This window comes from Neoarius graeffei, chromosome 2, assembly GCF_027579695.1.
Source record: "Neoarius graeffei isolate fNeoGra1 chromosome 2, fNeoGra1.pri, whole genome shotgun sequence".
Lineage (NCBI taxonomy): Eukaryota > Metazoa > Chordata > Actinopteri > Siluriformes > Ariidae > Neoarius > Neoarius graeffei.
The window spans coordinates 8,420,518-8,444,090 of NC_083570.1; the positions used below are offsets into that span (position 1 = coordinate 8,420,518).

The following is a 23,573-nucleotide window of genomic DNA, read 5'->3' on the forward strand; positions in this document are numbered from 1 at the left end:
GAAGCCAGAAAAGGCTGTGACGAAGCTTAAACCAATCACATCACTCTTTCCTCTGACGTATGCGACGCGACGGGGCTAACTGGTAGATTAAACTCTTACCGAAGCCGGTCGGGAGCAAGGCGAAAACGTCCTTCCTTTCAATAAATACCTCCAGGGCTGCTCTTTGCTCCGTTTTCAATGAGAACTTACCGTTGAATGCTTTCAATACAGCATCTATGCGTAATAGATGCGGAAGCGTGAATGAAGCGCTTCCGGCATAGATTCTGTAAACAATCTATGGCTTCCGGTCGCAGTTCTACTACGTCACTGCCTTGAACACGCCTCTACCCAGGGCCGTTGGAGATGCTCAAAGTTGATTGGTTCCCGATTTTTCGGGAGCTTGGAAGAGCTGTAGATAGCTTGCCTGGCCAGACTAAGCTCGCAACAGGCCCTCATGTTGCGTCACGCTTAGGATGGGCGGGCCCAGGCTAGCTCTAGATAGCATACATTCCTCTTTGATTTGTTCACGACATAGAATCATCCAGTTTAAGGTTTTTTATCGTCTGCACTGGTCTAAAGTAAAGCTAGCCAAGGTTACGCCTAATATTGACCCCTTATGCGACCGATGCAGGCAAACAGCCACCCTCTCACATATCTTTTGGTTTTGTCCAAAGTGAAATAATTTCTGCCAATTAACATTTAAAACCTTCTCAGATGTTTTAAAAGTACACATAGAACCTTCTGCCATTATTGCAGTATTTGGAGTGACTCCACAGGATATAAATCTTAGTCGGCAGGCGAAAAGTATGACCGCTTTTTCAACTCTCTTAGCTAGACGACTTGTTTAAATGGAAGGAAACGCTCCCTCCCACCTTTAGTCTATGGGTTAAAGATCTTTTGCACCATTTGGCATTGGAGAAAATTCATTACACCACAAGAGGGTGTGCTCAGAAATTTTATGCTATATGGCAGCCATTTTTGACTTACATAGAGAGGGTTGACACCGCTGTCGTGGCTTTCTAGTGCTGACCCAATAACACCTATACATAGTTTTCACATGACGTCACAGAGTCGGGGATTCCCTAGTGGTGGCCATCTTGTGGTGCAAGCTTACCGTATGGGTCACTGAGCACACATTGTAACGCGTGAGTACAAAGTCTTCAAAAGAACCCAAGCAGGCTATTTAAAGCTAGCAATGGTGCACACCTGTTGTATTCACGGCTGTCGTAATAGGTCAGCTGATGACGTCAAGCGGAGCTTTTATGGAATTCCCACTGTATGGGAGCACGAAGGCGAGCAAACAAAGAAACTCAGCATACAAAGGAGAAATCTATGGCTTGCGAGAATCAACCGCAAGGATTATCAGCCTTCCAAACACAGCAAAGTCTGCTCCGATCATTTTATAAGTGGTAAGTTGTTTAAATAAACAATCAATTGTGTTTAAGTTTGTTTTTGGAAACCCAAACATCGTGTAAACAATCTCTGGAGAATGCCTAACTGGAACCGCTGAGTGTACGTTTACATTGTACACTGACATGGTACTGTAATACCACTAATGGATGTAAAATTTGTCTTAAATCAACTCGATATTATACACACACACATATTTATATGCAGTGTTGAGAGCTCTAAAATTCCAATGTTTACATACCTTGGCTGTAATTAGGACACGACTGTCACTTGTTTTTATATGGTGGACTTCACGGACCCAGCCACAGACAAAATAATTGTATGACTCCAGCGACTTGTATGCTTTGAGGTCGTCAAGTGTGTAGGCACTTTTACTATTCACGAAATAGTTCACAATATCAGGGTACGATATGGATGGCAGCCCTGCATAGTCACTTGAAAATGCATCTTTGTCCACTTCGTAGGGGTCAATTCCCCCAATCAAGGCCAGTTTGGCTGCATGCCGTTGTCGTGAGATGTCGTCCAATGTATCTATATACTTCCGTTTGCTGGATTTTGCCGACATTGATCTTTATTTTAGAAAACTGAATATATAACTTCATAAATTCGTCCGAGATAACGTAGCCGGTAATGGCGATGGTCCGTTTTGTTTGCCCCACAAGATGGCGGCTGGGGGGCTTTCCCCAGAATGCCGTGACGTCAGTGAAAACTATGTATAGCTTACTTGTTTGCAACTTATTTTTAAGTTTTACCTTATTGTATTTCTATCTTTTCTTACCACCACTCATTAATTATATATTTACTTGTTTCTTCTTTTACTTTCTTTAATCCTATTGAATGCATGTAATATGTGTATTTCATTTGATGTACTCTATATGTATACGTGTGTGTGTGTGTGTGTATATATATATTAATCTTTGTATTTATCTGTGTAATTTCTGGTACAGTGGGGACAGGGCTCTGTTGGAGCAGGACGTTCGGGGGGGGGTGTATTATACTGTGTTTAGTCAATTTGTGATTCATTACATTTTGTACCATTTTTAAATATCAATAAAAAGACATTGAACAAAAAAAAAATAGGGTGCCGAAGACTTTTTCACAGTACTGTATTTGTTTAAGAAAACCAATAAATAAATTTATTTAGAAAATGACCAGCTGTCCATTTGTTTGTTTTACAGTGAAGAAAAAGGTGACGAAGGTCAAGAAGAAGCTCAGGAAACCTCGTGGACGTAAGCAGAAAGTGAAGGAAGCCGACTGCGCGGTGAAGCTCCTGGCTGAACTTCCTTTCACTAGCACTGTGGTCTGGAAGGAACTCGGCTGTAAGTCGCCTCTCCTGGTCCTGGTTCGACTACTATGGGCCATGCTACGTTGTTTTAACAAATGAAATTAAATCATAGAAATCTTAAATGTGAAATCGCAAGCAGGGAAATCTGAATATTGCACAAGCTTGGTGTGTAAAGTGGGTTTTTCATTTCAGTCTCCGACCCTGAGGCGAAGGAGAAGGCCAAAAGGAAGAGGAAGGAGAGGAGATGTGCGGAAAATGAGGAGGATGGAGAGAACGAGAAGAAGAAGAAGAAGAAAGATAATCCTCGCCCTAATTACTTTGTGTCGATCCCCATCACCAATCAAAAGGTTCAGGACTGACTGTAGATGCAGTGGACACAATTCTTTATGCTCTTACAGCTGAAACCATGTGTTTACAGTCTTCTGAATGTGTATCAGATAAAACAGGGGGTGGAGGAAGTCCAGGCTGAGGTGTTACAGAAGGACCCTCGTCTCTCCAGAGCCCTGATTCCCGTGGACTTGCTCCACATTACACTGCTCGTCACACACCTGTCCACACAGGAGCAAATCGACACGTATGTACACCTCATAAATGCCTGTAGACGTCTACACGTGTGTGCGTGCGTACACAGGAGCTTGAGTTCTCATAATAAATAAAACATTTTACATATATAAATCATTCTAATGTGGATTTGATTATTTATACACGCGAGCATGCGTTTAACATAATTATCAAAACCACTGCACAGCAATCAGAGATAACGATCCATTACAGATAAATTAAGTCTGATGTTTGTTGTGTTTGTCAAGTTAGCTGCATCTATTATAGTTTTCATAATTCCGTTTAACCATCTTTAATGTATGAAGAACATCATAAAAACATCCAGCTCAACCTCCCGGTGTCAGCAGTGCAGCTGGGAAAGTTTTCATCTTGTGTTACGCCAAATGTGAAGTTACATAATCACAGAACTAAGGCCAAGATAAGGAATATTACAGGAATGACAGTTATGTTACAGTAACGCCACTAATATTGTAGTAGTGATAAAGTAATGTTACAGTAATGATAAAGTACTATTGCAGTAATGCCACTGTAATACTGCAGTAATGATAAGTACTACTGCAGTAATGATAAAGTACTATTGCAGTAATATTATGGCAATGATAAAGTAATGTTACAGTAATGCTAAAGTACTATTGTAGTAACGCCACAGTAATGTTGCAGTAATGCCACTGTAATATTGCAGTCATGCCAGTGTAATGTTACAGAAATATTACACAAATGCCAAAGTAATGTTAGAGTAATGCCACTAATACTGCAGTAATTATAAAGTACTATTGCGGTAATGATAAAGTAATACTGCAGCAATGATAAAGTACTATTGCGGTAATGATAAAGTAATACTGCAGTAATGATAAAGTAATACTGCGGTAATGATAAAGTACTATTGCAGTAATGCTAAAGTACTGTTGCAGTAATGCCACTATAATACTGCAGTAATGATAAAGCACTATTGCAGTAATATTATGGCAATGATAAAGTAATGTTACAGTAATGCTAAAGTACTATTGTAGTAACGCCACAGTAATGTTGCAGTAATGCCACTGTAATATTGCAGTCATGCCAGTGTAATGTTACAGAAATATTACACAAATGCCAAAGTAATGTTAGAGTAATGCCACTAATACTGCAGTAATTATAAAGTACTATTGCAGTCATGATAAAGTAATACTGCAGCAATGATAAAGTACTATTGCGGTAATGATAAAGTAATACTGCAGTAATGATAAAGTAATACTGCGGTAATGATAAAGTACTATTGCAGTAATGCTAAAGTACTGTTGCAGTAATGCCACTATAATACTGCAGTAATGATAAAGCACTATTGCAGTAATGCCACTGTAATACTGCAGTAATGATAAAGCAGTGTTACAGTAATGCTAAAGTACTATTGTAGTAACGCCAAAGTAATGTTGCAGTAATGCCACTGTAATATTGCAGTCATGCCAGTGTAATGTTACAGAAATATTACACAAATGCCAAAGTAATGTTAGAGTAATGCCACTAATACTGCAGTAATGATAAAGTACTATTGCAGTCATGATAAAGTAATGCTGCAGTAATGATAAAGTACTATTGCAGTAATGCCACTATAATAATGCAGTAATGATAAAGTACTATTGCAGTAATGCTACTATAATACTGCAGTAGTGATAAAGTACCATTGCAGTAATGCCACTATAATACTGCAGTAATGATAAAGTAACACTGCAGTAATGACAAAGTAGTACTGCAGTAATGATAAAGTACCATTGCAGTAATGATAAAGTAACACTGCAGTAATGATAAAGTAATGCTGCAGTAATGATAAAGTACTATTGCAGTAATGCCACTATAATACTGCAGTAAGGATAAAGTAGCACTGCAGTAATGATAGTTATACTGCAGTAATGATAAGTGCTATTGCAGTAATGCCACTGTAATACTGCAGTAATGATAAAGTGATATTGCAGTAATATTAGGGCAATGATAATGTTACAGTAATGCTAAAGTACTATTGTAGTAACGCCAAAGTAATGTTGCAGTAATGTCACTGTAATATTGCAGTCATGCCAGTGTAATGTTACAGAAATATTACACAAATGCCAAAGTAATGTTAGAGTAACGCCACTAATACTGCAGTAATTATAAAGTACTATTGCGGTAATGATAAAGTAATACTGCAGTAATGACAAAGTACTATTGCGGCAATGATAAAGTAATACTGCAGTAATGATAAATTTTGCAGTAATTATAAATGCTGCAGTAATGATAAAGTACTATTGCAGTAATGCCACTGTAATACTGCAGTAATGATAAAGTGATATTGCAGTAATATTAGGGCAATGATAAAGTAATGTTACAGTAATATTGCAGCAGTTATAAAGTAATACTGCAGTAATGATAAAGCACCACTGCAGTAATGATAAACTAATACTGCAGTAGTGATAAAGTAATGTTACAGTAACGCCACTAACATTGCAGTAATGCCACTGTAATACTGCAGTAGTGATAGAGTAATATTACAGTAATGATAAAGTAATGCTACAGTAATGATAAAGTAATATTGCAGTGGTGTTAAAGTGCTATTACAGTAACACCACTAATATTGCAGTAATTATAAAGTAATGTTTCAGATATGAAAGTACTATTGCAGTAATGCCACTGTAATACTGCAGTAGTGATAAATATTACAGTAATGATAAAGTAATGTTACAGTAACGCCACTAATATTGCAGTAATAAAGTAATGCTGCAGTAATGATAAAGTACTATTGCAGTAATGCCACTGTAATGCTGCAGTAATGCCACAGTAATGCTGCAGTAATGATAAAGTGATGCTGCAGTAATGCCGCAGTAATGATAAAGTAATACTGCAGTAATTATAGTGATGCTGCAGTAATGATAAAGTAATACTGCAGTGATGATAAAGTGATGCTGCAGTGATGATAAAGTAATACTGCAGTGATAAAGTAATGCTGCAGTAATGATAGTGATGCTGCAGTAATGATAAAGTAATGCTGCAGTAATGATAAAGTAATGTTACAGTAACGCCACTAATATTGCAGTAATGATAAAGTAATGTTTCAGAAATGATAAAGTACTATTGCAGTAATGCCACTGTAATACTGCAGTGATGATAAAGAAATGCTGCAGTAATGATAATGTAATGCTGCAGTAATGACAAAGTAATATTGCAGTAATGATAATGTAATGCTGCAGTAATGATAAAGTAATATTGCAGTAATGTTAAATACTGCAGTAATGCTAAAGTAATGTTAGAGTAACGTCACTAATATTGCAGTAATAAAGTAATGTTTCAGAAATTATAAAGTAGTATTGCAGTAATGTCACTTTAATACTGCAGTAATACCAAAGTAATGTTTCAGTAATGCCACTGTAATGTTACAGTAATGCCACACTAATGTTAGTCATGTTAGAGTAATGCCACTGTAATGCTACAAGAATGTTAGTGTTAGTGATGCCACTGTAATGTTACAGTAATGCCACTGTAATGGTACAGTAATGCCACAGTAATGTTAGAGTAATGCCACAGTAATGTTAGTGTTACAGTGATGCAACTGTAATGGTACAGTGATGCCACTGTAATGGTACAGTAATGCCACAGTAATGTTAGAGTAATGCCACAGTAATGTTAGTGTTACAGTGATGCCCCTGTAATGTTACAGTAATGCCAAAGTAATGTTACAGTAATGCTACTGTAATGTTACAGTAATGTTAGTGTTACAGTGACATTACAGTGATGCCATTGTAATGTTACAGTAATGCCAAAGTAATGTTACAGTAATTCCACTGTAATGTTATAGTAATGCCACAGTAATGTTAGTGATGCCACAGTAACGTTAGAGTAATGCCACTGTAATGTTACAGTAATGTTAGTGTTACAGTGGCGTTACAGTGATGCCACTATAATGTTACAGTAATGCCACTGTAATGCTACAGTAATGTTAGTGTTACAGTGATGCCACTGTAATGTTATAGTAATGCCACAGTAATGTTACAGTAATGCCACAGTAATGTTAGAGTAATGCCACTGTAATGTTACAGTAATGTTAGTGTTAGTGACACCACTGTAATGTTACAGTAATGCCAAAGCAATGCTACAGTAATGCGCACACTGTAACGCCACAGTAATGTCACAGTAATGTCACAGTAACGTTACAGTAATGTCACAGTAATGTTACAGTAATGTTAATGTTAGTGATGTTACAGTGATGCCACAGTAATGTTACAGTAATGCCACTGTAATGTTACAGTGACGCCAAAGTAATGTTAGAGTAATGCCAAAGTAATGTTACAGTAATGCCACTGTAATGTTATAGTAATGCCGCAGTAATGCCACAGTAATGTTTCAGTAACGCCACTGTAATGTTACAGTAATGTTACAGGAATGCCACTGTAATGTTATAGTAATGCCACAGTAATGTTATAGTAATGTTACAGTAATGCCACAGGAATGTTACCGTAATGCCACAGTAATGTTACAGTAATTCCACTGTAATGTTATAGTAATGCCACTGTAATGTTAGAGTAATGCCACTGTAATGTTACAGTAATGTTAATGTTACAGTGACGTTACAGTGATGCCACTGTAATATTAGAGTAATGCCACTGTAATGTTAGGGTAATGCCAAAGTAATGTTACAGTAATGCCAATGTAATGTTATAGTAATGCCGCAGTAATGCCACAGTAATGTTACCGTAATGCCACTGTAATGTTACAGTAATGCCACAGTAATGTTACCGTAATGCCACAGTAATGTTACAGTAATTCCACTGTAATGCTATAGTAATGTCACTGTAATGTTATAGTAATGCCACAGTAATGTTATAGTAATGTTACAGTAATGCCACAGGAATGTTACCGTAATGCCACAGTAATGTTACAGTAATTCCACTGTAATGCTATAGTAATGCCATTGTAATGTTATAGTAATGCCACAGTAATGTTATAGTAATGTTACAGTAATGCCACAGGAATGTTACAGTAACGCCACTGTAATGTTATAGTAATGCCACTGTAATGTTACAGTAATGTTGCAGGAATGCCACAGTAATGCCACTGTAATGTTATAGTAATGCAACAGTAATGTTACAGTAATGCCACAGTAATGCTACAGTCATGTTCCAGTGATGCCACTGTAATGTTAGAGTAATGTTAGAGTAATGTTATCGTAATGCCACTACAGTACCTGCATAATGCCAATGTTATCTCTCAGCAATATCACAGTAATGTCAATGTTATTCCACAGTACTGCCTCATTAATGCCACACATTATCTGCTGTGTCTGAGTAAATATATCTTGTAATTGACTGCATAATATACCCCAGTACTAATGCCACAGGAATTCTACAAAATAATATCAGTAATTATGGATAGTAATGTTTACTTTTTTATTACTGTGTTTACTGTTGTGATATGATGTGATTTGTACTGGGGATGGGGTGGATTGTGATTTCATCTTGTTCGTTCCATGACTGAAAGTCAGGTGGTGTTCTTCATTTTAGATGAGAATTCAATTAGTTTTAGAAGCAGCGAGGTTTATAATCATATCGCAGCACTCTGAATCGAAATCGGATTGACTCGTGAGGTACCTCGAGGTACTTTATTTGACATGCTCTAGTTTTTACACAGGATGAATGTGTGCGGTTATGTAACGGTAATGTTCCGCTCCAGTGGGTGCACATTATGATCGGATTGAGCAGAGGAGTTTTTATGCGTGTGTTATTAAAGAGTGCATTACTGTGTATTAAAGTGTATGATTTCATACCTGCGTCATAGCAACTTTCCTGAGAAAAAAAACAGCTAGGGGTGTGTGTGAGTGAGTGAGTGATTTTACACCTGCGTCAGTGCACTTCCCAGGGGATTAACAAGTAGGGGTGTGCACGTGTGTGTGTGGGGAATGTCGCAAACAGAGCTGCACTGGCAATAGAAGAGATGCAGTCAATGTTGACGTCCCTGGTGGGTGGGCGGAGCCTCGTGCTGCCGTTCTGTGGCATTGGTCACTTCAAACAGGAAGTAGCGTTCATCCAGATCGAAGAGGGAGAGCATCTCAGTACCCTGACACACATCGCAGGTGAGTTCTCCCCTCTTTACCTTCTAATATATATATATATATATATATATATATATATAAATTTTTTTTTTTTTTTTTTTTTTTTTTTTTGCATTTTCTCTCCTTTATCAATTTCTTTTTTCCCCCCAAATTTTATCTCCCTTCATTTTTGGAATTTAAGTTTTTAACCCAGAACTTTGCACATCGGAGGCTGGATAAATTTTGAAGCATTGATCATACAAACAAATGTGACTGACAGCCAGTAACAAACAGTGCTTCTAAACCTTGCCTTGTTGTATTGTTACTTCCTGTTTGGTACCAAAACAACTGTTGGTACAGAAACACAAATTTTAGTAAGTAAGTAAATGAATAAATCAGAATCTTCATGTTGAACTTATCACCGTGGTAAAGTCCTGTGAGACACTGCTATGCTTACGATGATGTGTGAAAACGTGCAGTGTGACAATTTTGTAAGGAATAAAGCACTCGGTGTGGTGCGGTTATGGGAAAATAACGAACAGCCGTATGCTGTTCTAAAGCAGTCGTAGTGAACACCATGCCATGGTATGGAACATCCGTGAAATGAGTTAGTTCCAAGACCAAAAACATACGCATCTTGTCATGCTACTACGAAACCGCAAAACATGAAGTCAGAAAACTTTGCACAGCTTTACCTCTGACTGTGACTCAGCGCTGACACTGGAGACTCCTTCCATGGAAAATACAGCAGGGTCAGTTTTGTAGGTTTAAACGCATGATACCTCAGAAAGGCCTTTCCTCTCGGAATTTGAGTTGCTTTCTGATCTCCACCTACGTTCCCAGTCACCCGTTGTGGCCTGGACCCCTGTGCTCCCTGGCTCTTTTCACCTGGTCTTAGGAAATGGATGAATCGTGGTTCATTTCCGTGATGTTTCTGCTTGTTCCTATTCCTTGCTTTCTCCAACCAAACAGCCAGCTGGTCAGCACCTTGTAATGCCATCACTGAAACCTCCAGCTTGTTTGGCTGGAAGACCGAGTGTGCTCCAGACCTCCACACCTTGCTGTCATGTAGCATCATGAACTGATACGCTTTCGGTACCTTGTACTCTTCCACCACTGATCGAGCGTCAGTTTTATCCCTGGCCGACAGAACAAAACCTTTTAGGGACTGATGGATCTTCTGAGAAGAAACTCTCTTCCTGTTAAGTGCTTCATAGACAAGAAAGGACCTCATGCTGATTTGAACGTACCAGGTAGCCCATGTTCTCATCCACCTGGACCACTTCCTCAAGCTCTTTACAGGCTTTTTGACTCACCAACTGTGAACTGGAACAGGGCTCATGTTCAAGACGAGACTTCTGGATTTTGTTGGTTTTTACTCCATTCTAGCTTCTTTGATGATTCATAAACGCAGCTCATCTGTAAATGTTTAACAAACATCTCCTTACAGAAAACTCGAGTTGGAGCATCTGCTGAACAAGTCCCTGTGAGCTGTGATATGATAACCATCACGTACTTGATAAATTTTCCTTATAACGTCACCTTTATGGGGAAGTGTGTATGTGCATACAATCACATAATCGCATCACGTATATCGGGGGATGGGGAGTGAATCTGCCATGTCACGTCGTCACTGTTTTTATCCCAGGTCAATATCTCACCGCATTCCTCCCCCTCTCTCTTTCTCGTTCTCTCTTTCAGTATTGATTCTCTCCTTGTCTTACATTAATCATTGGAGGGGTTTCAGTTTTAAAGCCATCCTCTCTGATCTGTAAATAGCCTCGCCCATTTTCTCTCTCTGCTGTTGTTCCAGACTCAGTCAGGAGGGCGTTTGAGGAGAAGGGGATCCCAGTCGGAGACCAGAAAGATTTCAAACCTCACCTGACCTTCATCAAGCTCTCACGAGCACCCAAACTCCGGCGCCAGGTGAGAACCGATTCTCAGAACGCTTTCGTTCCCCTGGAGGGAAGGAACAGGAAAGCGGATAAACCGACATAACTGAAAGTTTGGTGCAGATGGGATTGTTAGAAACTTGAATCGAGCTGCTTTTTTTTTTTTTGCGGGAGGAGGAGATTTTAAAGTCACGGTAACTGCTTGACTGCATGATTTTACGTGATGCCCGTTTTCATAACAGAGTGATTTTTTTTTTTTGTCGTCCTTTACAGCGTCTTAATTTAGCTCTGGATCGGTGATTGATTCTGTGTTGAAATTTGACCACAGTGTCTCTAACCTGGTTTGGAGGGCTTACCGTTTGACTTTTCCATCATATGACGACCTTGTAAAAAAAAAAAAAAATGGCAGTTTTATCAAATTGTAGTCTTGAGCAACCATTTAAAACAACACTGTTGTTATTTCTGAATTCCGGATTCTGATTGTTCAGAAGGTCTTGATTCATTTTCCATAACAGCAGCTCTGACAGTAATGTAGGTTTATGTTAATGTGCTCCTTCTGATACGTTATCGTTTCTATAGTAAGAGCTCATGAATAATACTCGTAATAAACAAATCATTGATATGGTGAAGTTTTCTGTAAGGAGATGCTTATTAATCATTTACGGAAGGAGTAAAGCTGTAAATGTTAAGTGCCTAGTGTTCTAGAAATAACTTTCTCAGAATAAAAGCCCACGATCAGATCGAGAATTAGTTCTAGAATGACTTGAGTCCCATAAAGTTGTTAAAAAAAAAATCAGTCAGAAAGCCCTTGATCTGTATGGGTGCTTCTAGAATACAGGATGAAAGACCATGAGGCTGAGATGTTCGAGAATGATTGCAGTTCTAGAGTCTTGTGAAACGCAAAATGGAATCCTGCAATCAGACTGGGAAATTCAAATGCAAGTCAGTTCTTAACAACTTTAAGCAAATGTTGTAGAACCTCTCAGGCCCACCACACTAAAGGTCTGGAATATTCATTCTAGAATGTAGATGCTTCCCTGTGTTTCTGAATGATAAGCTCAAGAAGTGCAAGAACACTGGAGTTCTAGAATGTTGAAGCTCCCAGTATCCTAGAGCCTCTCAGAATGAAAGCCCACAAATAGGCCGAGAAGTTCTAGAATTACTTGAGTTCTCAAGTGATGAAGTTCTCAGATTTCTAGAATGTTGAAGGTCTTAGGGTTCTAGGATGTCCCAGGATGGAAGTCCTCAATCAGACTGGGAAGTTCCAGAACATTCGAGTTCTGCAATGCTGAGCACTATTCTTTGTGTTCTAGAACTTTGCAGGATGGAAGCCCATGATCAGAATGAGAAGTGCAAGAACGCTGGAGTTCTAGAACGTTGAACTGTCCAGTGTCCTACAGCCTCCCAGGATGAAAGCCCATGAATAGACTGAGAAGTTCTAGAATTACTTGAGTGATAAAGTTCTCAGATTTCTAGAATGTTGAAGGTCTGAGTGTTCTAGGCTGTCTCAGGATGGAAGCCCTAGATCAGACTTGGAATTTCCAGAACATTTGAGTTCTGTAATGCTGAACACCGTTCCTTGTGTTCTAGAACTTTGCAGGATGGAAGCCCATGATCAGAATGAGAAGTGCAAGAATGCTGGAGTTCTAGAACGTTGAACTGTCCAGTGTCCTACAGCCTCCCAGGATGAAAGCCCATGAATAGACTGAGAAGTTCTAGAATTACTTGAGTGATAAAGTTCTCAGATTTCTAGAATGTTGAAGGCCTGAGTGCTCTAGGCTGTCTCAGGATGGAAGCCCTAGATCAGACTTGGAATTTCCAGAACATTTGAGTTCTGTAATGCTGAACACCGTTCCTTGTGTTCTAGAACTTTGCAGGATGGAAGCCCATGATCAGAATGAGAAGTGCAAGAACACTGGCGTTCTAGAACATTGAACTGTCCAGTGTGTCCTACAGCCTCCCAGGAAGAAAGCCCACGAATAGACCAAGAGGTTCTAGAATGACTCGAGTTCTTGAGTGATGTGGTTCTCAGATTTGTAGAACATTGAATGTCTTAGGGTTCTAGGCTGACCCTGGACGGAAGCCCTCGATCAGATTTGGAAGTTCCAGAACATTCGAGTTCCGCAATGCTGAACATCGTTCCTTATGTTCTAGAACTTTGCAGGGTGGAAGCCTATGCTCAGAATGAGAAATGCAAGAACGCTGGAGTTCTAGAACGTTGATGCTTCCAGTATTCTGTATTTGCGCTCCTGTCTGAAAAGGATGACTGTCAGGAAGAAACTGTAAAAGACGATGTGCACAAGCAGGTCACAGTGTATCCTCTACCAACGTTCACGGACTCCGTTGCGCCACCTGGAGAGATGGAATGAAAGAACGAGTTATTTTGATACTAAATAATTTTTAGAGATCTGCAGGTTATAAGAAACATAAAGTATAGTAATGTTAAGCCATAAGGATGACGAACAGTTATGACTTGTGTCTGCACCGACTCAGAAAAAAGCAAACCCCAGACTTAAACGCATTCTTCATGACTGAGTGCTTTGTAACTAGATTTTAATCCGGAACTCTGTCTGCGCCTCCTTCCATCACCTCGCTTAGTGTGAAGACATCTTAAAGCTCGCTATGTGTCATATTCTGACTGAGCTCACTGCGTATAGCAGCAACATGATGGCCTCGCAGTAGAAACGAGACTTGAAAGTATCTGTTGAGAAAATTCTGTCTCTTTTTTTTTTTTCTTCTTCCTCATTTATAATCCAACCCCGTCACGTCTCCTCCTCCTCCTGCTCAGCCATCAGCATCCGCTTTGGTGGAGTCACGAGTCTGATTTGACACCAAGCCATTTATTTATTTATTGTTAGCGTCACCATTTTTCAGTAAGACACATTCTTGCATGTTCTAACCCATAGTACTGTGCGTGTTTGAGTATTCATGCTCGGGATGGAAGTGACAGATAGGAGTCACATCCATAATCTTCCCCCATCCCGCAGAGACACACTTCCTGCTGAGGTTATCGGCCTCGACAGACTGCTCTGCATGTTCCTGTCCTCAACTGTGTGTGTGTGAGAGAGAGCGAGAGAGAGAGCTCAGTCAGAATTCATCCAGTTTACACGTGTGTTTTAGGGGGTCAAGAAGCTGGACCTGAGCCTTTACGCGGCATTTGAGCAGCGAGTGTTTGGTGAGGAGAACGTGTGTACTGTGGATCTGTGCTCCATGTTGAAGAAGAAGGATGCCGACGGTTACTACCACCGTGAGAAGACAGTCACGTTCGGTGAGTCAGAACATGGAGTGTGTGTGTGTGTGTGTGAGAGAGAGATGGAGTCCACTACTGAGACCACTGGTTTCTATAGTTCTCTCAAACGACATCAGTCCAAATAAAAGCAGAAAGTGAATGAAGTTTTAGAACCTGTAGAACCAGTATGAGTGCCATCGGTCACACTGAGAAGTTCTAGAACCCTCAAGTTCCAGAAGTCTGAAGTTGCCAGCATTTTAGAACTTCTCAGAACATTGACTTTTTCCCAGCGTCCCAGAACTTCTCAGGATGAAAGCTTATGATCAGACAGAGAACACTAGAGTTCTAAAATGTTTAGTTCTACAGTGTTTCAGGATGAAAGCACAACATCAGACCGAGAAGTTCTAGAACCCTGGAGTCCCAGAACTCTGAAGCTCCCGGTGTTTTAGAACTTCTCAGACCATTGACTTTTGCCAGTGTTCTACAGCATCTCAGGATGAAAGCCTATTGTCAGAAAGAGGAGTTCTAGAACCTTGAAACTCCCAGATTTTTAGAACTATATACTCGGAATTAAAGTCCATGATCGGACTCAGAAAATGTAGAACACTCAAGTTTCAGAACATTTGTAGCTCTCACTGTTGTGGAATTTCTCAGGATGAGAGCCTACGGTCATACTGAGAAGTTACAGAAGACTAGAGTTCTAAAATATTGACTTGTCCAGTGCTCTGGAAGTTTTCAGGATGAATGACCACCATCAGACAGAGCAGTTCTTGAACACATTTCCAGAATGTCGAAGCTCCCAGTGTTTTAGAACTTCGCAGAGGCTTGAAGCTCCCAGTGTTTGGGAACTTCTCAGGATGAAAGCCCACCATCAGACCAAGAATTTGTAGAGCATTCAAATTACAGAATGTTGAAGTTGTCAGTGTTTTACAACTTCTGAGAACATTGGAGCGGAGACTATTCTAGAATGTCTCGCAGTTAAAGCCCATGATCAGCCTGAGAAGTTCCTTAACACTGGGAGCTTCAAGCTTTTGAGAACTTCTCAGAATGTTGAATGCTGAAATTTCCTGTGTTGGGAACTTTTCAGGACGAAAGCACACAATCTCAGGTTGTTAGGTTCTGGAACACTTGGTGTCTGGAATGTTATAGCTGCAGTGTTGTAGAACCTCTCTGAATGAAAGACTGTCTCTTGAAGTTGACAAGACAGAAAAAAAATTCCACCAAGAAACCACATAAACTTCTCTAGAACACTGGGATCTTCAACATTTTGGAAGTAGAGTGTTCTGGAAATTTCTCAGTCTGGTCACTGGTTTTCATGCTGAAAAGTTCTGGAACTCAAGTGCTCAAGAACCTCCCAGTCTAATCGTGGGCTTTCATCCTGAGATGTTCTGGAATCTTTAACTTCCCAGCCAGATCATGGGACTGCCTGTTGATTTTTTACAACATGCTGGGTCTCAAGTCATTCTAGAACTTCTCAGTCTGGTTGCAGGCTCTCTAATCTTGAGAAATTCTAGAACACTGGGAACCACAGCTTTCTCTTTGACAGTTACAAAGCACCGACACTGGAGACTCCTTCCAACAGTGGATGTTTTGAAATCAGTGGTGGACTCTGGTTCAGTTCTGTGGTCCGGTTTTGCAGTTCGTTCTCGAAGCGGTCCAGTTTCTGCGAACCATCACAGGCCGTGTTCATGCTTGTTCTTAATGTCCGTCTCGGGCGATCCAGTCACAAATGGACGGTGAAGATGGAGAGTTCACGCCTGGTGTTTTCACGGGTCTCGAAAAAACACCAACCTACAAAAGCAAACCAAGACATCACTGCTTTCTGGGTTTTGTATTATGCCTCCGCCACCGTAAGGTGCAGGAGGCATTATGTTTTCGGGTTGTCTGTCCGTCCCGAAACCTTGTGAACGCGATATCTCAAACGCTAATGAAAGGAATTTCACCAAACTCCCACCATTTGTGCGCTTTGGGACAAACACGAACTGATTAGATTTTGAGATCAAAAGGTCTAAGGTCAAGGTCACTGTGAGGTCAAATGTCTGTCCGAAAACCTTGTGAACACAACATCTCCAAGGCTGATACAAGTAATTTCACCAGGTCAAGATTACTGTGAGGTCAAATGTCCATCCCCAAATCACAACTTAATAAGGCGTGTAGTCTACCGGGCGGAGGCATCCCCATCAATGCCGTTGGCGTCGAGTTCTATCTAGTTTTTTTAATGTTTTCTCAATGACTTTGCATACGCCAAGGAAAACAGTTACCCCAGTATTGATTTCGTGATGGTTCTAGAGCTCATAATTCAGACAGTATTGAACTCCAGCTATCATACAAAATATACACCTGATAAATACTAAGTAAGATGATGCCAACTTGAAAAGAAATATGGGAACATGGGCAAGAGGAAACTCGTTGCATCACCTGTGTGCCACTAGAGGGCGGACTTTAGCTTCAGATGTTGAGAAATGGGCGGCCACAGGTACAATTAATTTGTTTGTGCCATAAGATGCCCTGACTCTCAAGTGTGTTTCGCATCAAGTTACATTACCACATTACAGCACTTACGAACGTACAAGGAATTCTTTTGGAGGTTATCTCAAGTTTGCTTTCAAAATAAATTTTAAAAAAATAGCAGCGAATGATTCAACTGAAACCTAGAGTGCCAATACTTTACTCTCACAAGAAAGAACAAAGTGGGAGAACTAAACCGACTCCAGCCAGAGACATGAAGTGATGATGATTCTGTTACCTTTGTGTTTGACCAATCACTAGTTTGCATTTTTTTCTGGCTCCGCCTTCACAGTTACAAAACTGTTCTGAGAGACTAAAAAAAACAAAAACTATGACTACCGTTCTTTTTTTTTTCTTCTCAACCCTTAGATGCGCCCTATATCTGGAGGACGGTAAAAACTACTCACCAGCCATTTTATTAGGAACTTGTTGATTTTAAAGTGCATATTCTGGACCAATTTTGTTTTTTTTATATGAAAGTACAACCCCGATTCCAAAAAAGTTGGGACAAAGTACAAATTGTAAATAAAAACGGAATGCAATAATTTACAAATCTCAAAAACTGATACTGTATTCACAATAGAACATAGACAACATATCAAATGTCGAAAGTGAGACATTTTGAAATTTCATGACAGCAACACATCTCAAAAAAGTTGGGACAGGGGCAATAAGAGGCTGGAAAAGTTAAAGGTACAAAAAAGGAACAGCTGGAGGACCAAACTGCAACTCATTAGGTCAATTGGCAATAGGTCATTAACATGACTGGGTATAAAAAGAGCATCTTGGAGTGGCAGCGGCTCTCAGAAGTAAAGATGGGAAGAGGATCACCAATCCCCCTAATTCTGCGCCGACAAATAGTGGAGCAATATCAGAAAGGAGTTCGACAGTGTAAAATTGCAAAGAGTTTGAACACATCATCATCTACAGTGCATAATATCATCAAAAGATTCAGAGAATCTGGAAGAATCTCTGTGCGTAAGGGTCAAGGCCGGAAAACCATACTGGGTGCCCGTGATCTTCGGGCCCTTAGACGGCACTGCATCACATACAGGCATGCTTCTGTATTGGAAATCACAAAATGGGCTCAGGAATATTTCCAGAGAACATTATCTGTCAACACAATTCACCGTGCCGTCCGCCGTCGCCAGCTAAAACTCTATAGTTCAAAGAAGAAGCCGTATCTAAACACGATCCAGAAGCGCAGACGTCTTCTCTGGGCCAAGGCTCATTTAAAATGGACTGTGGCAAAGTGGAAAACTGTTCTGTGGTCAGACGAATCAAAATTTGAAGTTCTTTATGGAAATCAGGGACGCCGTGTCATTCGGACTAAAGAGGAGAAGGACGACCTGAGTTGTTATCAGCGCTCAGTTCAGAAGCCTGCATCTCTGATGGTATGGGGCTGCATTAGTGCGTGTGGCATGGGCAGCTTACACATCTGGAAAGACACCATCAATGCTGAAAGGTATATCCAGGTTCTAGAGCAACATATGCTCCCATCCAGACGACGTCTCTTTCAGGGAAGACCTTGCATTTTCCAACATGACAATGCCAAACCACATACTGCATCAATTACAGCATCATGGCTGCGTAGAAGAAGGGTCCGGGTACTGAACTGGCCAGCCTGCAGTCCAGATCTTTCACCCATAGAAAACATTTGGCGCATCATAAAACGGAAGATACGACAAAAAAGACCTAAGACAGTTGAGCAACTAGAATCCTACATTAGACAAGAATGGGTTAACATTCCTATCCCTAAACTTGAGCAACTTGTCTCCTCAGTCCCCAGACGTTTACAGACTGTTGTAAAGAGAAAAGGGGATGTCTCACAGTGGGAAACATGGCCTTGTCCCAACTTTTTTGAGATGTGTTGTTGTCATGAAATTTAAAATCACCTAATTTTTCTCTTTAAATGATACATTTTCTCAGTTTAAACATTTGATATGTCATCTATGTTCTATTCTGAATAAAATATGGAATTTTGAAACTTCCACATCACTGCATTCCATTTTTATTTACAATTTGTACTTTGTCCCAACTTTTTTGGAATCGGGGTTGTATGTGCCTTTACACACTCATCCAGAAGGGTAATTTTGCACAAGGCCATCTGTCTACAGGAGAAAAAAATGAAATAACAAAACGCGTCTGGAAAAATCCCAAGGGAGTCTGGAGCCAGATTCGTGACGTCACCTGCGGAAGCGCCAGCAGGCTGTGCGAGCTTTGCACGGTTTCAGTGCACAGCCTGTGTAGACCAAGCGCTCCCATTTCTCTCTCATTGTCCGGTCTTTTGGGAAACGATGAGTACTAATCCCATCATGATTGGCGTTGCTACACCCTCCTACGATACATCTGTTAATCATTTTAATAATTACGCCATAACATGAAGAAATTTGCAGAAAACCACCAGGTCGTTTTCTCATAAATGAACCAGCGCTGACGTAGGATTCAGAAGGATGCGTCCCGCACGCGACGTCACGAAAATCAATGTTTGCTGGGAAATTCAAACGGCAAGTTTTTTCAGAGGCGGACCAATTCGCCTCAAATGGCTCGATTTCAACTGAATTTTTCTGGTATTGCGCAAGGGAAAAAAAAATTGCACAAACTGCAGAATGTTACAGATATTTGACCAAAGTTTAATATAAAATAGGAGAATTACATTGATCTTGCTCCTGAATTTACCCGTGATATGCACTTTAAGCTCCCTGTTCTTGGCGTCAGGACTGGAACCGAATGTGTTCGACTGTTTGCTGTTGCATGCTGAGATGTTTTTCTGCTCACTACGGTTGTAAAGAGTGATTATATGAGTTAAGCCAGTATCTCACTGGGCTGCGACTAGATGGAGACACAACAATTGCGATAAAATTTGCAAATTAGCGACAATTTTCACTTGGAATCACACTGAATTGATATTCGCATATTTTACCGCACTTGTTGTGTCTCTAACTAGTTGCAGGCTGTCGCAGCCCGGCTTTCCTTCGGCAGGCAGGGAAGTAGAAGAAGCCTCACGGAAACTGACTTGAGAAGGGTTCATGATAGAGGTCTGTGCGGGACAGAATTTTCAGTCCCGCTCCCGCATTGTGCAGTCCTGCTCCCGCCCGCGCCTGCCATATTTTGTCCCGCTCCCGCCCGCAAATCCCGCATGATGCAGACGTTCGCGTTATTTCTCACGAAAGTTCTTGTCATTGGCTTGGTGAATTAAACATGCTGAGCTTAGCTGAGCTCTCCACTGACCGATCCTTCACCTAGCGCACGTAGCGAGGGTGCGCGTTGCCAGGCGGCATGCGCAGCTGAGGCTTTACAGAGATACCCAACACACCGACCAAAATCTACAGTGGATATTAAGAATATTGTACATTGCACATAGCTTATATGCCACTCCTCACATTTACATTCTAGGAAATACAAGTAGGCCTATAAGAAAGTAATATAATTTAAAGACACAGCGTGATGGTGCCCCGCCCCCTCCTTTGAGTGGATTTGAGCATAAATATCTACAGCTCACGTTCAGGGGTGCGTTTCAAGCAATGCACCTCTTTTTAAAGCAGCACTTACTTCTGAAGCACTGTGAGCTTCACTAGAGGAGCTCTGCTCTTCTGCCATGATCGGAGATCTCAAACACGGAAGAGCGGAAAGGAATCGGAAACGTACGCGAGATTAGACCACATCCGCAAATTTAGGCATCTTAAAATGTTTTTATTAATGCCAAATAAAATATCCAGCACAAATTATATATGATAGACATAAATTAATAATTTATACATTTTATTTTAAACACGTTTTTAGTTAGCGGGACTGCAGCTTATCACCTCTCCCGCCCGTGCCCGCAATGAGCTTTCAAAATTTGTCCCGCGCCGCACTGCTTTGCGTCGGGTCCCGCGGGACTCCCGCGGGAGTGCAGGGCTCTAGTTCACGACGGCTTTGCGGCTATTTTGAGAGAAATTTTGTCGCACGAATTTTTTGAACATGTTCAAAATTTCAGCGACGAAGGAGCGACACTTTGCGACTCGTGTGAGGAAATCGAGAAGCCTCACGAATGTTTCAAGACACACTTGAAACTCTCTCGCGAATGACGTTCACAAGCTGCCGCAGCCCAATGAGATCCTGGCTTTACTATATCCTTCCTGGCAAAAAAAAAAAAAAAATTGTGAAAACCCCAGGAGGAGATCAACAGTTTCTGAAATACTCAAACCAACACCCGTGCGACAGTGAAAGGAGGTCACTGCGAGATCACAGTTTTTCCCGTTCTGGTGTTTGAACTTTAACTGAACAGGAAACAGCAGGTGGGTGTTCCTAATAAAGTGGCCGGTGAGTGTATATACGCTTAGCGAAAAAAAAATTTTTTTTTAACTTTTATGGGCTATTAAAGGAAAATAAAGTAAAACTAAATGTGTGTGTGTGTGTGTTTAATTACACCTGGTGTGTTTAATTATTAAGGTACTGATTGTAGTGACTTATTTGATTCCTATAGAGAGTGTAACCAAGTGGAACATTCTCTCTCTCTCTCTTTTTATCTCCAATCACAGGAGCTCGGTCTACTTTCTTCTTCCTCGTGATGTGTGTTTGTCTCCCACGCAGGCTGCGACTGAGGCATTCGTTTCTAATCCTGGTGACTTATTCATATTGTTTCTAATCTTAGATGACGCATTCCTGTGGAGCAGTCTCGGATAAGGACGCACATAAAAGGCGCTTTACTATGGAAGAGGGGGAAAAAAAAGCCATTACAGACCTGCTGTATTTCACATAGCAGGCAGGAACGAAGGATGTGTTTTCAAGCAGTGTTTGAAGTCAGAGATAAAGAGTTGATGCTTTGAGGAAGGCTGCGTCACCACCGTACCTGTCTTCTAAGGTCCCTTATATTTTCTGGGGGGGTGCTCATGATAATCCAGTTGATTTTAAAAAAAAAAGTTTTCGTATCTTATCTTGTATTTGTCAGTTGATGTGTAAAACGTGACTCAATTAAGCGATTTCAAATCATATACACTACCGTTCAAAAGTTTGGGGTCACTTTGAAATGTCCTTATTTTTGAAAGAAAAGCACTGTTCTTTTCAATGAAGATCACTTTAAACTAATCAGAAATCCACTCTATACATTGCTAATGTGGTAAATGACTATTCTAGCTGCAAATGTCTGGTTTTTATAGGGATCTTGCATGTGACGTCACAGCCGATCCAGATTGTAACAAGCGCCATCTTGTCGGTCAAACGCCATATTTCCGCCTTCTACTTCTGCTACCTTTTCTTCTGGAAAACCCTACTATATACAATTCTACTACAACGGCTGCGGCTACAAGCTCTCCCTACCTGTGCACGTTTTTTATGTTTTTTGTGTGTATTTTTGCGTGTTGTTCGTCTGTATCGGACTCCAATATCCACTACAACCGTATGGACTGACTGGACATTGGTTTCCAGCAGAAAATGACGGTTTGTAGCGATTTCCATCGCATGCACAACATTCCGGACGAGATAGCGAGACCAGCGAGGTCTCCGTGGATTGTTATCGGGTCTGGCAGGCGAAGGAGGCGGCGCCGGGAGCGGAAGCAAAAGCGAGTCTGCAGAGCCGGCCTGTTGACTAAAGCTCAGAAAACAGCTACTCAAACCTCCACTGCTAAGCCTCTATCTCTCCAACGCCAGATCCATGGTAAACAAGACGGACGATTTGGAATTACAGCTGGAATTACCTTATTCTATTCTATAATCGGCTGGTCAGTGCTATACTCAATACTTAAGTGACTTACCCGTCCAATGAGGATTGTTATTTTCTTGTTTACAAGATGCCGCGGCTGACAAATCCTGAATTTCTGTCAAGGTAACTGTCCAGAGATTTATAAGCACGCAGTGCTTCACCACTGAACAGCGAGGGAAAGTTAATGAGGTAATTATACATGTCTGGGTATTCCGCTGGCAGTTCAAAATCCACTGACACGGTCGTGAAAACTCCGTCCGGTAAACCATAAGGGTCACTAATCTGTAGATCGTTTATTTTAGACATATATCTAGTTATCTGTTCATTAGAAAAATGAGCCGTGTAGTCCGTCAGTTGAAATTGATCCATTCTGTACACGAGTGCAGCAGTATTCAGCGGTGTTTTTGACCGACAAGATGGCGGCTGTTAACTTTCCGGTCACGTGACTGCAAGATCTCTATAGAGGCCCATTTCCAGCAACTCTCACTCCAGTGTTCTAATGGTACAATGTGTTTGCTCATTGCCTCAGAAGGCTAATGGATGATTAGAAAACCCTTGTACAATCATGTTAGCACAGCTGAAAACAGTTGAGCTCTTTAGAGAAGCTATAAAACTCACCTTCCTTTGAGCAGATTGAGTTTCTGGAGCATCACATTTGTGGGGTCGATTAAATGCTCAAAATGGCCAGAAAAATGTCTCGACTATATTTTCTATTCATTTTACAACTTATGGTGGTAAATAAAAGTGTGACTTTTCATGGAAAACTACACAAAATTGTCTGGGTGACCCCAAACTTTTGAACGGTAGTGTAATTGTTCTTGAGTCACTGCGATTTCATATACAGATTACACTGTCGAGTTTAAATCATATTACAACGCGATAATGAACTGGATAAATAAATCCAGAAATGAGGAGAAACAAGACTAGACGTCATTTAGTCGTTGTTATGACCTTTTCAGCTCTGTATGCTTTTAATCAAGACTTGTGGGCGGGGC

At 40.7% G+C, this 23,573-nt stretch overlaps 1 protein-coding gene across 6 annotated transcripts in view; it reads left to right on the forward strand.

Moving 5' to 3' along the window:
• Positions 1 to 23,573, forward strand: part of LOC132879828 (A-kinase anchor protein 7) — a 71,787-nt gene that overhangs the window by 19,739 nt on the left and 28,475 nt on the right. For all 6 annotated transcript variants that reach the window (XR_009653880.1, XM_060913748.1, XM_060913747.1 and 3 more), the window contains 6 exons: positions 2,568 to 2,708; positions 2,867 to 3,021; positions 3,112 to 3,248; positions 9,148 to 9,308; positions 11,080 to 11,192; positions 14,279 to 14,426. Coding sequence is in view for 5 of the 6 variants with exons in the window: in XM_060913748.1 (XP_060769731.1) it covers positions 2,568 to 2,708; positions 2,867 to 3,021; positions 3,112 to 3,248; positions 9,148 to 9,308; positions 11,080 to 11,192; positions 14,279 to 14,426 (855 nt within the window). In the remaining variant the exon portion in view is untranslated. The remainder of the gene's footprint in view (positions 1 to 2,567; positions 2,709 to 2,866; positions 3,022 to 3,111; positions 3,249 to 9,147; positions 9,309 to 11,079; positions 11,193 to 14,278; positions 14,427 to 23,573) is intronic.